The 15,680-nt window shown below is 42.3% G+C and overlaps 1 protein-coding gene across 1 annotated transcript; it reads right to left on the reverse strand.

Annotated features, from left to right (window-relative positions):
* Positions 1–4,611: 4,611 nt before the first annotated feature.
* Positions 4,612–12,712, reverse strand: LOC145862677 (uncharacterized). Its single transcript, XM_082967805.1, has 2 exons — positions 12,094–12,712; positions 4,612–7,317 (listed from the first exon to the last, which is right to left on the reverse strand). The coding sequence occupies exons 1-2, from the start codon at positions 12,488–12,490 to the stop codon at positions 5,990–5,992; spliced, it is 1,725 nt and encodes a 574-aa protein (XP_082823931.1). The 5' UTR covers positions 12,491–12,712; the 3' UTR covers positions 4,612–5,989.
* Between the last annotated feature and the right edge of the window lie 2,968 nt (positions 12,713–15,680).

Raw genomic sequence — 15,680 nt, forward strand, 5'->3', positions numbered from 1 at the left:
TTGACTGAGCCTTTAAACAGCTTGGAAAATTACAGAAAATTATGTCATGGCTTTAGAAGCTTCTGAAAGGCTAATTGACAACATTTGAGTCACCTGTGAATGTATTTGAGGCCTACCTTCAAACTCAGTGCCTATTTGCTTGACATCATGGGAAAATCAAAGGAAATCAGCCAAGACCTGAGAAAAATTATTGTAGACCTCCACAAGTCTGGTTCATCCTTGGGAGCAATTTCCAAACGACTGAAGGTACCACGTTCATTCTGTACAAACAATAGTACGCAAGTATAAACACCACGGGACCACGCAGCCATCATACCGCTCAGGAAGGAGACACATTCTGTCTCCTAAAGATGAACGTACTTTGGTGCGAAAAGTGCAAATCAATCCCAGAACAAGAGCAAAGGACCTTGTGAAGATGCTGGAGGAAACAGGTACAAAAGTATCTATATCCACAGTAACACGAGTCCCCTATATCGACATAACCTGAAAGGCCGCTCAGCAAGGAAGAAGCCACTGCTCCAAAACCACCATAAAAAAGCCAGACTACGGTTTGCAACTGCACATGGGGACAAAGACCGTACTTTTTGGAGAAATGTCCTCTGGTCTGATGAAACAAAAATAGAACTGTTTGGCCATAATGACCATTGTTATGTTTGGAGGAAAAAGGGGGAGGCTTGCAAGCCAAAGAACACCATCCCAACCATGAAGCACGGGGGTGGCAGCATCATGTCGTGGGGGTGCTTTGCTGCGGAAGGGACTGGTGCACTTCACAAAATATATGGCATCATGAGGATGGAAAATTACGTGGATATATTGAAGCAACATCTCAAGACATCAGTCAGGAAGTTAAAGCTTGGTCGCAAATGAGTCTTCCAAATGGACAATGACCCCAAGCATACTTCCAAAGTTGTGGCAAAATGGCTTAAGGACAACAAAGTCAAGGTATTGGAGTGGCCATCACAAAGTCCTGACCTCAATCCTACCGAAAAATTTGTGGGCAGAACTGAAAAAGCGTGTGCGAGCAAGGAGACCTACATCCTGACTCAGTTACACCAGCTCTGTCAGGAGGAATGGGCCAAAATTCACCCAACTTATTGTGGGAAGCTTGTGGAAGGCTACCCGAAACGTTTGACCCAAGTTAAACAATTTAAAGGCAATGCTAGCAAATACTAATTGAGTGTATGTAAACTTCTGACCCACTGGGAATGTGATGAAATAAATAAAAGCTGAAATAAATCATTCTCTCTACTATTATTCTGACATTTCACATTCTTAAAATAAAGTGGTGATCCTAACTGACCTAAGACAGGGAATTTTTACTAGGATTAAATGTCAGGAATTGTGAAAAACTGAGTTTAAATGTGTATGTAAACATCCGACTTCAACTGTACATATATATATATATATATATATATATATATATATATATATATATATATATATATATATTTAAAGCATCAGTGAGGAAATGTGTAACATTTTGGCCTTACCCAGTCCTCCTTTAAGAAATTGTTGTGTTTAATCTATAGATGCTACAGTCCTCCTCTAAGACTCCATAATGTTTCATCATTCGATACTACAGTCCTCCTTTAAGACTCCATCATGTTTCATCATTAGATGCTACAGTCCTCCTTTAAGACTCCATAATGTTTCATCATTAGATGCTACAGTCCTCCTTTAAGACTCCATAATGTTTCATCATTAGATGCTCTGGTCCTGTCCATGTAAACTCAGCAAAAAAATTCAACGTCCTCTCACTGCGTTTATTTTCAGCAAACTTAACATGTGTAAATATTTGTATAAACATAAGATTCAACAACTGAGACATAAACTGAACAAGTTCCACAGACATGTGACTAACAGAAATTTAATAATGTGTCCCTGAACAAAGGGGGGGGGGGGTCAAAATAAAAAGTAACAGTCAGTATCTGGTGTGGCTACCATCTGCATTAAGTACTGCAGTGCATCTCCTCCTCATGGACTGCACCAGATTTGACAGTTCTTGCTGTGAGATGTTACCCCACTCTTCCACCAAGGCACCTGCAAGTTCCCGGACATTTCTGGGGGGGATGGTCCTAGCCCTCACCCTCCGATCCAACAGGTCCAAAACATGCTCAATGGGATTGAGATCCGGGCTCTTCGCTGACCATGGCAGAACACTGACATTCCTGTCTTGCAGGAAATCACGCACAGAACGAGCAGTATGGCTGGTGGCATTGTCATGCTGGAGGGTCATTTCAGGATGAGCCTGCAGGAAGGGTACCACATGAGGGAGGAGGATGTCTTCCCTGTAACGCACAGCGTTGAGATTGCCTGCAATGACAACGAGCTCAGTCCGATGATGCTGTGACACACCGCCCCAGACCATGACGGACCCTCCACCTCCAAATCGATCCAGAGTACAGGCCTCGGTGTAGCGCTCATTCCTTCGACGATGAACGCGAATCCAACCATCACCCCTGGTGAGACTCGTCAGTGAAGAGCACTTTTTGCCAATCCTGTCTGGTCCAGCGACGGTGGGTTTGTGCCCATAGGAGACGTTGTTGCCGGTGATGTCTGGTGAGGACCTGCCTTACAACATGCCTACAAGCCCTCAGTCCAGCTTCTCTCAGGCTATTGCGGACAGCCTGAGCACCGATGGAGGGATTGTGCGTTCCTGGTGTAACTCGGGCAGTTGTTGTTGCCATCCTGTACCTGTCCCGCAGGTGTGATGCTCGGATGTACCGATCCTGTGCAGATGTTGTTACATGTGGCCTGCCACTACGAGGACGATCAGCTGTCCGTCCTGTCTCCCTGTAGCGCTGTCTTAGGCGTCTCACAGTACGAACATTACAATTTATTGCCCTGGCCACATCTGCAGTCCTCATGCCTCCTTGCAGCATGCCTAAGGCACATTCACGCAGATGAGCAGGGACCCTGGGCATCTTTCTTTTGGTGTTTTTCAGTGTCAGTAGAAAGGCCTTTTAAGTGTCCTAAGTTTTCATAACTGTGACCTTAATTGCCTACCGTCTGTAAGCTGTTAGTGTCTTAATGACCGCTCCACAGGTGCATGTTCATTGATTGTTTATGGTTTATTGAACAAGCATGGGAAACAGTGTTTAAACCCTTTACAATGAAGATCTGTGAAGTTATTTGGATTTTTACGAATTATCTTTGAAAGACAGGGTCCTGAAAAAGGGACGTTTCTTTTTTTGCTGAGTTTAGACATATATGGTGTAACAATACATCATGTAGATGTATATAATGAACAAACTATGTCTATACTGCTCCTACATGGTGTAACAATACATCATGTAGATGTATATAATGAACAGACTAGATCTATACTGCTCCTACATGGTGTAACAATACAGTCAAAAATTTGGACACACCTACTCATTCCAAGGTTTTTCTTTACAGGGTTTTTCAAATCTATGAAATCACACATATGGAATCATGTATTAATTAGCTTGGGAAGGATTCCCCAGTAGCTTGTGAAGGATTCCCCAGTAGCTTGTGAAGGATTCCCCAGTAGCTCGTGAAGGATTCCCCAGTAGCTTATTTGAGGATTCCAAAGTAGCTTGTGGAAGATTCCCCAGTAGCTTGTGGAAGATTCCCCAGTAGCTTGTGGAAGATTCCCCAGTAGCTTGTGGAAGATTCCCCAGTAGCTTGTGGAAGATTCCCCAGTAGCTTGTGGAAGATTCCCCAGTAGCTCGTGAAGGATTCCCCAGTAGCTTGTGAAGGATTCCCCAGTAGCTTGTTGAGGATTCCCCAGTAGCTTGTCGAAGGATTCCCCAGTAGCTTGTCGAAGGATTCCCCAGTAGCTTTCGAAGGATTCCCCAGTAGCTTGTGAAGGATTCCCCAGTAGCTTGTGGAAGGATTCCCCAGTAGCTTGTGAAGGATTCCCCAGTAGCTTGTGAAGGATTCCCCAGTAGCTTGTGAAGGATTCCCCAGTAGCTTGTGAAGGATTCCCCAGTAGCTTGTGAAGGATTCCCCAGTAGCTTGTGGTGATTGCCCAGTAGCTTGTGTTGGATTCCCCAGTAGCTTGTGGAGGATTCCCCAGTAGCTTGTGGAGGATTCCCCAGTAGCTTCTCTTCTCTCTCCTCTGTATTTCTCTCTCCTCTCTTTTCTTCTCTCACTCTCTCTCTCTCTATTGTCGAGAACTTTTCTGTAATTCAATATGATTTTTGTTTGTCTATCTATCTTGTCTTTGTCTACATGTTTACAACAAGCAATGGGAAGATATCAGAACAGAAACGTTGGGGAATAATAAGATAATGTACGGGATACATTTGTACTGTAGTGAAGCTGTCTCTATAGTAATGCAAGGTCTCTTTCATGATCATGTGAAACGTCAATTACTGTGGAAATGCTGGGATGTGTTTTTCTATGAAAATGAAGTTTAATGTAACTATGACGATGATACGATACGGATTACAATCATCATCATGAATATTAAGGCTACACTCCATGTTCCACCTAATCATCCCCAGCTTACAATCGGCTCATTCATCCCCCTCCTCTCCCCTGTAACTATTCCCCAGGTCGTTTCTGTAAATGAGAATGTGTTCTCAGTCAACTTACCTGGTAAAAATAATGGTTAAAAAAAAAACAAAAAAAAACACACACACAGACACTCAACCCTGCGAACTGGCCGGGTTATTCTTTATTTAGACATCACACATTATAGTCTTACTCTAATCCAGACATCGTACACACTCTCACTAAATCACATCCACGATCATACACAGATCTACTACACACATAATATCTTGACTCAATTTTCTAACATCTGTGCCATTGGCTCACAGGCAAACAGATGTTGCTCGAACCTGTTTCTTGAATTCTAAACATCAGACATTTGAAATCTCTATTTTTGACCGTCATAATACCTCTTATGGCAGTAACTTTACAAGCACTAATTATGGTCCATTTAGACTGAGAATAGTATATAGTTACAGTAAGGGCTACAATAAGTATAGCCAGTTATAATTGTAACGGCTTAAGAGATTATAGGAAAAGTCTTTACGCGGCTGAAAGAAAAGGAATATAACATATACTATTTACAGGAAACTCAATCTACATTCTTAGATGAAGTTGCGTGGAAAAAGGAATGGGGTGGTGAAATCATTTTCTAATGGACAAAGGAACTCAAAAGGTGTGATGATATTAATTAACAAAAATGTCGATCCGAACGTGCAAACAGTCAGGAATGATTCGCAAGGAAGGTGGATCCTTTTGAATATAAAAGTGGATGGAAAAACTGATTTGGCTCATTAATCTATATGGTCCAAATCAGGATGATCCATACTTCTTCAAAAATATTTATACCAATTTATTGAACTTACAGGCAACAAACGATCCAATCATTATGGTGGGACACTATAACACAGTGTTAAGTACCTCAATTGACCGTAAAGTAAATCACTCTACAAACTATCATCCCCGTGCCGTTACGAAGACCACAAATATTATGAACTCATTAGAAATAGTGGATATTTAGAGAATAACAATCCCTGACCTATTGCGATACACATGGAGACTTAATCAAGCTAGTCGTCATAGAGAATGCTGCAGCAATTTCGAATCACACATTAGGAATGTGACAAACATAGCTTTTTACCACCTGAGGAACATTGCCAAGGTGCGGCCGTTTCTATCTCAGGCTGATAGAGAGAGACTCATCCATGCTTTTATTACAAGCAGGCTTGACTATTGTAATGTTCTCCTGTCTGAGCTACCCAAGAAAGCCCTTGGTCAACTGCAAAACATACAGAATGTTGCAGCACGGGTGCTGACCAAGACCAGTCAATCTTTAGTTTTTTATCCTCTTATGTTTGTTGTCTAGTAAATATTTCAGTTTTTGTTTTCATCGTTTTTTTCCTGTGAAGCCCATTGTGTTGCATTCCATTACTGAAATGTATAAAATGTATAAATATAGCTTGGTTTGATTATGTGAATTTAGGTAATGTGATCAGGAAAATATAGTTCCACAATGGGAAGAGGTTCTCTAACTGCGTAAAAAAAATTCCCCACTGGGACCAATTGTGTGGTTTATCCCCTGTGTGTGTAATTGCATGTTTTCTTCTCCTGTGTGTTTCATTTTATGTAATTTTAGGTCATGCGATCGTGAATATCTCTTTCCACACAGGGCACAATGGTAAAGCTTCTCCCCTGTGTGTGTCCTCTCATGCTCCTTCATGTTATCTAACGACCTAAAGAATTTTCCACAATGGGAACAGGGGTAAGGCTTCTCTCCAGTGTGTATTTTCTTATGTTTGTTCAGGTTCCCTAAATACAAAAAACACTTTCCACACTGGGAGCAACTATGTGGTTTTTCTCCTGTGTGTGTCAGCTCGTGTGATTTTAGGTCATGTGATCGTAAAAAACTATTTCCACATTGAGAGCAATGGTAAGATTTCTCCCTTGTGTGTGTCCTCTGGTGCTTTTTTAGGTCCGATGATGTTGAAAATCTCTTTCCACAATTGGAGCAGTGGTAAGGCTTTTCTCCTGCGTGTGTCCTCTCATGCGTTTTAAGGTTTGGTGATCTTGAAAATCTCTCTCCACACTGGGAGCAGTGGTAAGGCTTTTCTCCTGTGTGTTTTCTCTCGTGCTCTTTTAGGTTCCCTAACTTGGTAAAATCCTTTCCACACAGGGCACAATGGTAAGGTTTCTCCCCTGTGTGTGTCCTTTCATGCGCTTTCAGGTTATCTGAAGACCTAAAATTCTTTCCACAATGGGAACAGGGGTAAGGCTTCTCTCCAGAGTGTATTCTCTTATGTTTGTTCAGGTTCCCTATATGGGAAAAACTCTTTCCACACTGGGAGCATTCGTAAGGCTTTTCTCCTGTGTGTTTCCTCTCATGCTCTTTTAGGTTCCTTAACTTGGTAAAATCCTTTCCACAAAGAGAGCAATGGTAAGGTTTCTCCCCTGTGTGTGTCCTTTCGTGCGCTTTCAGGTTATCTGAAGACCTAAAATTCTTTCCACACTGGGAACAGGGGTAAGGCTTCTCTCCAGAGTGTATTCTCTTATGTTTGTTCAGGTTCCCTAAATGGGAAAAAAGCTTTCCACACTGGGAACAATTGTGTGGTTTTTCCCCTGTGTGTGTCCTCTCGTGTGATTTTAGGTCATGTGCTCGTGAGAATCTATTTCCACACTGGGAGCATTGGAAGGGCTTTTCTCCTGTGTGTGTCCTTTCATGCTCTTTCAGCTTCCATAACCACTTAAAACTCATATTACACTGGAAGCAGTGGTGGCGCATCGCTGGCTTGGGCGTCTCAGTGTCTGGTTCCCCTGAAGGACTCTTTCTGCTGTCAGATTGAGAGTCTGGTCTCTCTCCTGCCAAAGACAAACAGAGTATTTAGTTAAACAGAGTATTTAGTTAAACAGATAGACCTGAATGAAACCTCCATTATAAAACTGATTTCCTATGAGGTTTAATCCAGACTAGAGCCCTCATTATGAAACACAACATTTGGATCCTGAATGCTGATTGGTTGATAGTTATTCACGTTAATCCCGGGTAATGCCTGTTAACAGTTCCATTTGAATTATTCCTACACATCCACTGTCCCACAGCCCTGCCAGGCAATTTATAAACTAATCCCCACTGTCCCACAGCCCTGCCAGGCCATTCTATCCCCACGCCCACAGCCCTGCCGGCCAATCCCCACTGTCCCACAGCCCTGCCAGGCCATTTATAAACTAATCTCCACTGTCCCACAGCCCTGCCAGGCCATTTATAAACTAATCTCCACTGTCCCACAGCCCTGCCAGGCCATTTATAAACTAATCTCCACTGTCCTACAGCCCTGCCAGGCCATTTATAAACTAATCTCCACTGTCCCACAGCCCTGCCAGGCCATTTATAAACTAATCTCCACTGTCCTACAGCCCTGCCAGGCTATTCATAAACTAATCTCCACTACAAAGACTAATTTAGACATTATTACCCCATGCTTATAGACTAGCATTTGGTTTACAAAAAAGGGGATTTGTAAAAATCGTGCTATTTGCCTGTACAAACTCGGCAATTATTACACATTTTGTATGTAAAAGAAAATATGTATAGAACTTATTTTGGTGACTCATTATTAAACAGCAATGTATGGAACATGTTTATATATTTATGTGTAATCTCTTTAATTACTATAATGACACTTAGTGGCTAATTGTTGGTTTGCTACTAGAATGGTACATAAGGGGTTAACCACTTATGTACCACTCTAGCCCCATCTTCACCCCTTATGTACCATTCTAGCCTCATCTTAACCCCGTATGTAACATTCTAACCCCATCTTAACCCCTTATGTACCATTCTAGCCCCATCTTCACCCCTTATGTACCATTCTAGCCCCATCTTCACCCCTTATGTACCATTCTAGCCCCATCTTCACCCCTTATGTACCATTCTAGCCCCATCTTCACCCCTTATGTACCATTCTAGCCCCATCTTCACCCCTTATGTACCATTCTAGCCCCATCTTCACCCCCTATGTACCATTCTAGCCCCATCATAACCCTAGCCCCATTTTAACTTAGCCCGTTATGTACCATTCTTGCCCCTTCTTACCATCAATATAAATTGGAACCTGTTTCACTATCAATAACAACTGGAACCTGTTTTACCATCAATATCAATTACAACCTGTTTTACCATCAATATCAATTACAACCTGTTTTACCATCAATATCAATTACAACCTGTTTTACCATCAATATCAATTACAACCTGTTTTACCATCAATATCAATTACAACCTGTTTTACCATCAATATCAATTACAACCTGTTTTACCATCAACATCAATTACAACCTGTTTTACCATCAATATCAATTACAACCTGTTTTACCATCAATATCAATTACAACCTGTTTTACCATCAATATCAACTACAACCTGTTTTACCATCAACTTCAATTACAACCTGTTTTACCATCAATATCAATTACAACCTGTTTTACCATCAACATCAATTACAACCTGTTTTACCATCAACATCAATTACAACCTGTTTTACCATCAATATCAATTACAACCTGTTTTACCATCAATATCAATTACAACCTGTTTTACCATCAATATCAATTACAACCTGTTTTACCATCAACTTCAATTACAACCTGTTTTACCATCAACATCAATTACAACCTGTTTTACCATCAACATCAATTACAACCTGTTTTACCATCAATATCAATTACAACCTGTTTTACCATCAATATCAATTACAACCTGTTTTACCATCAATATCAACTGGAACCTGTTTTACCATCAATATCAATTACAACCTGTTTTACCATCAATATCAATTACAACCTGTTTTACCATCAATATCAACTGGGACCGGTCTGTTTACTATCAATATATATATTTTTTTATTTAAAAAAAAATTATTTCACCTTTTTTTTTTTTAAGTCAGTTAAGAACAAATTCTGATTTACAATGACGGCCTAGGAACAGTAGGTTAACTGCCTTGCTCAGGAGCCTTTACCTTGTCAGCTCAGGGACTCGATCAAGCAACTGGAACCGGTCTGTGTTTACCATCATTATCAACTGGAACCGGTCTGTGTTTAGCATCATTATCAACTGGAACCGGTCTGTGTTTACCATCATTATCAACTGGGACCAGTCTGTGTTTACCATCATTATCAACTGGAACCGGTCTGTGTTTAGCATCATTATCAACTGGAACCGGTCTGTGTTTACCATCATTATCAACTGGAACCGGTCTGTGTTTACCATCATTATCAACTGGAACCGGTCTGTGTTTACCATCATTATCAACTGGAACCGGTCTGTGTTTACTATCATTATCAACTGGAACCGGTCTGTGTTTACCATCATTATCAACTGGAACCGGTCTGTGTTTACCATCCTTATAAACTGGGACCAGTCTGTGTTTACAATCATTATCAACTGGAACCGGTCTGTGTTTACAATCATTATCAAATGGGACCGGTCTGTGTTTACCATCATTATCAACTGGAACCGGTCTGTGTTTACCATCATTATCAACTGGAACCGGTCTGTGTTTACAATCATTATCAACTGGAACCGGTCTGTGTTTACCATCATTATCAACTGGAACCGGTCTGTGTTTACCATCATTATCAACTGGAACCGGTCTGTGTTTACAATCATTATCAACTGGAACCGGTCTGTGTTTACCATCATTATCAACTGGAACCGGTCTGTGTTTACCATCATTATCAACTGGGACCAGTCTGTGTTTACAATCATTATCAACTGGAACCGGTCTGTGTTTACCATCATTATCAACTGGAACCGGTCTGTGTTTAGCATCATTATCAACTGGAACCGGTCTGTGTTTACCATCATTATCAACTGGAACCGGTCTGTGTTTAGCATCATTATCAACTGGAACCGGTCTGTGTTTACCATCATTATCAACTGGAACCGGTCTGTGTTTACCATCACTATCAACTGGAACCGGTTTGTGTTTACCATCACTATCAAATCAAATTGTATTAGTCACATTCGCCGAATACAACAGGTGTAGACCTTACAGTGAAATGCTTACTTAGTAAGCATTTCACTGTAAGGTCTACACCTGTTGTATTCGGCGAATGTGACTAATACAATTTGATTTGATAGTGATGGTAAACACAAACCGGTTCCAGTTGATAGTGATGGTAAACACAGACCGAGCCCCTAACCAACAATGCAGTTTAAAAAAAAAATACGGATAAGAATGAGAAATAAAAGTAACAAGCAATTAAAGAGCTGCAGTAAAATAACAATAGTGAGACTATATACCGTGGGGAACCGGTACAGAGTCAATGTGCCGGGGGGCACCGGTTAGTGGAGGTAATATGTACATGACGGTAGAGTTATTCAAGTGACTATGCATAGATGATAACAAAAGGGTAGGAGCGGTGTAAAAGAGGGGGGGGGGGTGTCTTATGGCTTGGGGGTAGAAGCTGTTTAGAAGCCTCTTGGACCTAGACTTGGAGCTCCGTTCGCCAGCCTGCATAGCAACCATTTCTGTTTAGAATGAACAACCAGTGTGATTGGCTAGAAACTATAGAATGAACAACCAGTATGATTGGCTAGAAACTATAGAATGAACAACCAGTGTGATTGGCTAGAAACTATAGAATGAACAAACAGTGTTTTTGTCTCTTAAACTCAGAAATAGAACTAACAACTGGTTAGAGCCATTTTCATATCAGAAAGAACATTTATTAGTGGATCTTTGGTTGTTGTTATTGAATAGAATGTTGAATAGAATGTATTTAAAGTATATAGAATTAATATATAACTGCTTATTGTGTAGAACATTGAATGGAAACAGAATATCCCTTTATTTGTCATGACTGACTTCAAGCTTTTTATTATTGTCATATAGCAATAACCCCCACCTGTGAGGTCTAAGTCCATAAAATGGACTGCTCTCAACTGCCTCTTTCCACATGTTACCAACTCAACAGATGGGTTTTGGACAGCCTCTTTCCACATGCTACCAACTCAACAGATGTGTCTTGGACAGCCTCTTTCCACATGCTACCAACCCAACAGATGGGTTTTGGACAGCCTCTTTCCACATGCTACCAACCCAACAGATGGGTTTTGGACAGCCTCTTTCCACATGCTACCAACCCAACAGATGGGTTTTGGACAGCCTCTTTCCACATGCTACCAACCCAACAGATGAGTCTTCCAGGGGTTCCTCAGGGGTCGATAGGGGACTAAAACTAGTCCTTGTGCATAGAGTTGTATGTGTTGCTAAGCTTTGAAATCAATGGTTTCTGTAAGATTGAGGCACGGGTGCATCAAAATACTATTAAGGATTTTAAATAACCTGTGGTAATGATTTTTTTTATACATTTCATCCAGATCAAAATGATCCTTCCTTGTCGCGATTCTGTCCTCTTCATCATTTGAAGTCACACGAGTTGATTTTTTCTTTTATGTGATGTCAAGCAAAGCACTACAGAAGGAGATATCAGATGTTTACAAATGTTAACGTTTTGTTGGCCGCCCCCCTCTCTACTATTAAAGTGTAGAACTTCAGTAGAATGCCCCTTTAAAACCACACATCGGTTCAACAACTGCAGAGTTTGTACACCTGTTTTTAAGATATTACTCACGGTTGTTAATCAGATCTCCTGTCTCCTCTTCTTCTTCTTCTTCCAATGTGACAGTAATCTCCCCCACTTCCTTCATTCCAAAAATGTCTTCCTCTTCTTTCATTGTGACAGTCACCTCCTCTTTCTCTTCCTCCTCTTTTACTGTAACATCCTCCTCTTTCACTCTGAAAGCTTCTTCATCTTCTGTCAATTTCACTTCTTTCTCTTCTTCTTTCACTGTAACAGCCTCACCCTCTGCTTCTTGTTTTACTGTGACATCCTCTTCTTCCTTCTCCTCTTTCACGACAATGTTCAGCCCCAGAGTTTCTTTCTCCATCCAGCAGATCCCCTCTTTGGAAGTGGTGGCGTCGTTTAGTGAGCTCATGGTTGGGATGTTAGCTAGATAACTAGTTAGCATTAGTGACTAGACTAGCACTACTGCTAATATACTCAGCCAGCTAGCTGACTAACAACAACGTAAATATTAAATTGGGTAACTAACTAGTAGATACGACAAGTGTGTTTAAAACACAGTGGCTAATATACACCGAAAGCTTATAAAGAGCTTGAATGTTTTCGGCTATGTTGGCTAAAAGCTACAGAGGTGGATAACTCGCCGTTGTTGTTGAAGAAGCGTCCCGTCCATTAGATTATACGTCACACTGGCAGCATTGCCTGAAACAGGCACATCGCCATCTGCTGGGTGGGAGGGTAACAGTCAAGGGAAATGTTTATTTTATTTTTAGACAAAAAGCAGGTTTTCATTTATTTCATGATATAATATTATTATATTGTTACGTACAAAGAGAAGCATGTGTTGATTAGTGAATATCTTTAATGAGTGAGAATGTAAAACACCCTACCATACTACTGTACATCTGCATTTAGGAAATCAATCAAACAAACAGATAAAGCTAGGTCCAAATGGTATAACAGTACTGAGTAGGTCCAAACTGCTCCTACACGGTGTAACAGTACTGAGTGGGTCCAAACTGCTCCTACACGGTGTAACAGTACTGAGTGGGTCCAAACTGCTCCTACACGGTGTAACAGTACTGAGTGGGTCCAAACTGCTCCTACACGGTGTAACAGTACTGAGTAGGTTCAAACTGCTCCTACACGGTGTAGCAGTACTGCGTAGGTCCAAACTGCTCCTACACGGTGTAACAGTACTGAGTAGGTCCAAACTGCTCCTACACGGTGTAACAGTACTGAGTAGGTCCAAGCTGCTCCTACACGGTGTAACAGTACTGAGTAGGTTCAAACTGCTCCTACACGGTGTAGCAGTACTGCGTAGGTCCAAACTGCTCCTACACGGTGTAACAGTACTGAGTAGGTCCAAACTGCTCCTACACGGTGTAACAGTACTGAGTAGGTCCAAACTGCTCCTACACGGTGTAACAGTACTGAGTAGGTCCAAACTGTTCCTACACGGTGTAACAGTACTCAGTAGGTCCAAACTGCTCCTACACGGTGTAACAGTGCTGAGTAGGTCCAAACTGCTCCTACACGGTGTAACAGTACTGAGTAGGTCCAAACTGCTCCTACACGGTGTAACAGTACTGAGTGGGTCCAAACTGCTCCTACACGGTGTAACAGTACTGAGTGGGTCCAAACTGCTCCTACACGGTGTGACAGTACTGAGTGGGTCCAAACTGCTCCTACAAGGTGTAACAGTACTGAGTAGGTACAAACTGCTCCTACACGGTGTAACAGTACTGAGTAGGTTCAAACTGCTCCTACACGGTGTAGCAGTACTGCGTAGGTCCAAACTGCTCCTACACGGTGTAACAGTACTGAGTAGGTCCAAACTGCTCCTACACGGTGTAACAGTACTGAGTAGGTCCAAACTGCTCCTACACGGTGTAACAGTACTGAGTAGGTCCAAACTGTTCCTACACGGTGTAACAGTACTCAGTAGGTTCAAACTGCTCCTACACGGTGTAACAGTGCTGGGTAAGTCCAAACTGCTCCTACACGGTGTAACAGTACTGAGTAGGTCCAAACTGCTCCTACATGGTGTAATACATCATGTAAACTCAGAAAAAAAAGAAACGTCCCTTTTTCAGGACCCTGTCTTTCAAAGATAATTCATAAAAATCCAAATAACTTCACAGATCTTCATTGTAAAGGGTTTAAACACTGTTTCCCATGCTTGTTCAATGAACCATAAACAATTAATGAACATGCACCTGTGGAACGGTCGTTAAGACACTAACAGCTTACAGACGGCAGGCAATTAAGGTCACAGTTATGAAAACTTAGGACACTAAAGAGGCCTTTCTACGGACTCTGAAAACACCAAAAGAAAGATGCCCAGGGTCCCTGCTCATCTGCGTGAACGTGACTTAGGTATGCTGCAAGGAGGAATGAGGACTGCAGATATGGCCAGGGCAATAAATTGCAATGTCCGTACTGTGAGACGCCTAAGACAGCGCTACAGGGAGACAGGACGGACAGCTGATCGTCCTCGGAGTGGCAGACCACGTGTAACAACACCTGCACAGGATCAGTACATCCGAACATCACACCTGCGGGACAGGTATAGGATGGAAACAATAACTGCCTGAGTTACACCAGGAAGGCACAATCCCTCCATCAGTGCTCCGACTGTCCTCAATAGGCTGAGAGAGGCTGGACTGAGGGCTTGTAGACCTGTTGTAAGGCAGGTCCTCACCAGACATCACCAGCAACAACGTCGCCTATGGGTACAAACCCACTGTCGCTGGACCAGACAGGACTGGCAAAAAGTGCTCTTCACTGATGAGTCACGGTTTTGTCTCACCAGGGGTGATGGTCGGATTCGCGTTTATCGTCGAAGGAATGAGTGTTACACAGAGGCCTGTACTCTGGAGCGGGATCGATTTGGAGGTGGAGGGTCTGTCATGGTCTGGGGCGGTTTGTCACAGCGTCATCGGACTGAGCTTGTTGTAATTGCAGGCAATCCCAACGCTGTGTGCTACAGGGAAGACATCCTCCTCCCTCATGTGGTACTCTTCCTGCAGTCTCATCCTGACATGACCCTCCAGCATGACAATGCCACCAGCCATACTGCTCGTTCTGTGCTTGATTTCCCGCAAGACAGTAATGTCAGTGTTCTGCCATGGCAAGTGAAGAGCCCGGATCTCAATCCCATTGAGCATGTCTGGGACCTGTTGGATCGGAGGGTGAGGGCTAGGGCCATTCCCCCTAGAAATGCCCGGGAACTTGCAGGTGCCTTGGTGGAAGAGTGGGGTAACATCTCACAGCAAGAACTGGCAAATCTGGAGCAGTCCATGAGGAGGAGATGCACTGCAGTACTTATTGCAGCTGGTGGCCACACCAGATACTGACTGTTACTTTTGATTTTGACCCCCCCTTTGTTCAGGGACGCATTATTCCATTTCTGTTAGTCACATGTCTGTGGAACTTGTTCAGTTTATGTCTCAGTTGTTGAATCTTGTCATGATCATAGAAACACATTGAATAACAAATTCATAAAATGGCTGAACAAACAGTCCAAAAATAAACCAGAATTCCGTTTGTTTTTGAAACCGGTTCCTGGTTACCTTCAGATGCTAGAGACCGAAGTTGGCACATTGGTGGTATCATCTTCGGTAGCGCAAAAC

The sequence above is a fragment of the Salmo salar genome, chromosome 02 (genome assembly GCF_965601325.2).
Source record: "Salmo salar chromosome 02, fSalSal1, whole genome shotgun sequence".
NCBI lineage: Eukaryota > Metazoa > Chordata > Actinopteri > Salmoniformes > Salmonidae > Salmo > Salmo salar.